Below are 2,719 nucleotides of genomic sequence, written 5' to 3'. Positions count from 1 at the left end.
CACACACACACACACACACACACACACACACACACACTAAATAAATGTTAAAAAAAATTTTTTTTTAAAAAATATCTGAAAGTACAGCAATCATTGTTCACTTATCTACTTACACAAAAGAAAGATTTTGTTTGGTTAGTTTTTATGATCAGCATCCACATATGTCTGCTGGGATATCAACTCTAATGAAGCGTTTTGATTGTCTCTTTACTTTCTCTGAATGCTTTATAACTTATACTTCTTTCCACTTGGGAGGGTCTGGTAGATTTGTGGAGTCTCATTTGAAAATACACAAAGGACAACCATTTTCTTACTGATCTCACTATGTGGAAGTAAAAATTTTCTCTTTATTGTCAAAGGAACTGAAAAGGTACATGATATTCAAGCAATATGATACTACAGCACATGTGCAACTCGGATAAAATAAGCAAGATTCCTAGAAACTAACGACATGTTTTAAATGTAATATGGCTATGACCACATAAATTAAATCTATCTTCCTAGTTTTAACTTATTCACCCTCCTGTAATGCAATCTCTAATCACATTAAGTTGTCAGAGGACTCTACTATTCTAAGCATGCCTAGGATGCTCATGATGTAGCAACTATTAATGTCACCCACCCCAAGATCTTTTTAAAAAGAAGTCTTTCACTCTGTCTATTGTATTTTAACATTAAAACAAAATAACATTTAAAAAACTTAAAAATGCCTGTCAGACAGTATGCAAGTCTCATCATCTTCAAATTAACTTTTCCTGCTTATAGACAATCACAGACACTCAGTGACTCAACCTCCAGGCAATAAATGCCACCTTTACATCTACAGAAAGTTGTTTATCACTAACCTTAAACATGCCTGCCAAGTAACTATTGCCCCTCCTCTTAACTTGCAAGGAAAAATGCTATCTAAATCTAACATAAGTTTTCCTCTACCATCAATCTGGAGACAAATTTGTCCAAAAGTATGAATATAAGACATCCATTCAACCAAGGCTAAGTTGTCAACATTCAGTAAAATACAAAAGGATTTTTCCTTTGTTGGTTTTCAGTTAGAGCAGGTGTACTAGCAATGATAATCAACTGAGCATGCATAACGTACCAAACATTCTGGTCTATATTTGTCACCTAGAACCTTTTGGTATTAATATTCTTACCTTACGATAAGCAAAAATGCTGAGCAATGGGCTCGGGAAATAGCTCAGTGGCCTAAGCACCAGCCAGGCAAGTACAAGGTCCTGAGTTCTATCCCCAGTACCGGGGGGAAAAAAAAAAGCCAAATCTTTGGGCGCAGGGGAGATGGCTTAGCAGAATAAGCGCTTCCCTGGCAAGCACAAGGGCCTGAGTTCAATCCTCGGTTCCAAAAAAAGCTAAACAAGGTTAAAGAACAGAAAGCTTTATTACTTCCCCAAAGCAATAAAAAGACTGTACTGCTGTCATGTATATGTCTTCCCATGTGTTACTTCCATTAAACTGAACATGCTTCCAAGCGTTTTTTGTCACCTAACTCATACTAGCCTGGGCCAAACTCCCTCCAAACTCCCTACCCTGTCCTTCTTTCCCTGAACATCATCTCATTCTCAACAGGTCTGAAACACTCATTCATATTCTATCTATCTATCTACCTATCTATCTATCTATCTATACACATACACACACACACACACACACACACACACACACACACACATATATAGTTATACTGTTTCCATAATTTTTATATGTTTAATATGGTGACTTTTCCCACTAAATGACAATAAGAACCTTCAGCTTTTAATTCTTTTTTTTTCTGTGGAATTGGGGATTGAACTCAGGCCTTTGCACGTCCCAGACAACTGCTTATTCTACTGAGCTTTCTACCTAGTCCTAGCTTTTAATTCTTAATACCAAGGACAATGTCTAGAACTTAATGATGAATGAATAGCAGGCAACTAAAAAGATCTTGTATTTGCTAGCTATGCTACCATGGATAATTTTCTAACCTTACTTTGCTTGCTACAAATCAAGATTAAAAATTCCATAACAGAGAACGAAAATTGTGGAAAATAATATTCTCTGTAAACTTTAAACACCTTCACAGTGCTCTGACTATATAAAAAATATACACCTTTCTTTATACTAGGATTCTCCACAAGTCTACCATAAAAACCTAGAATGTGACCTAAAATATGAATTTGAGATATTTGCAGAGTGATCCTAAACATGTACCTGAGATACGAGACATCCTTGTAGAAAAATAGCATTGCTCTAAGTCTTCAAAATGAGCAGTGAGTCGTTTCCGCCTCGATGCTAACGTGCTGTTATACCATGGCTGTTTCTTCGTCTGAGGTGATAAAAGAGAACAAACCTTATTCTTGCTTTATACAGACGTCAAATGCTTATAAATGGTAGAAAAGTAGTTCTTGGAGCAAATTTTCTTTTTAAAATTAAAGTAAAAAAAATTCACAGAAAAGAATGATTTTTAAAATAAGCTGATTTTTAAAATAACCAGTTTCAAATGCCTAAAATAAGAAATGTTTCAAATATGCAAATTAATAATTACATTACAAGATGGAGAATTTTAATATTCAGAAGATATTAGAAAGACATTATCGGGGCTGGTGAGATGGCTCAGTGGTCTAAAGCACCTAATTAGAACTTAGCAAACACAGGGACCACGGTTCAATCCCCCAGCACCACATGCCAGCCAGCCCTGCCCCCTGGTGGGCTGAGCTGCCCCCCC

At 36.2% G+C, this 2,719-nt stretch overlaps 1 protein-coding gene across 5 annotated transcripts in view; it reads right to left on the bottom strand.

The window, feature by feature from the left end:
- Cop1 (COP1, E3 ubiquitin ligase) overlaps positions 1 to 2,719 on the bottom strand; it is a 212,767-nt gene that overhangs the window by 102,154 nt on the left and 107,894 nt on the right. For all 5 annotated transcript variants that reach the window (XM_004626780.3, XM_023710244.1, XM_012513744.2 and 2 more), the window contains one exon: positions 2,206 to 2,320. In XM_004626780.3, the coding sequence (XP_004626837.1) occupies positions 2,206 to 2,320 (115 nt within the window). The remainder of the gene's footprint in view (positions 1 to 2,205; positions 2,321 to 2,719) is intronic.

Source organism: Octodon degus, unplaced genomic scaffold (assembly GCF_000260255.1).
Source record: "Octodon degus isolate 3935 unplaced genomic scaffold, OctDeg1.0 scaffold00017, whole genome shotgun sequence".
NCBI lineage: Eukaryota > Metazoa > Chordata > Mammalia > Rodentia > Octodontidae > Octodon > Octodon degus.
Note: the sequence above shows the minus strand (reverse complement) of the source record. Positions and strands in the feature narration are given on the sequence as shown.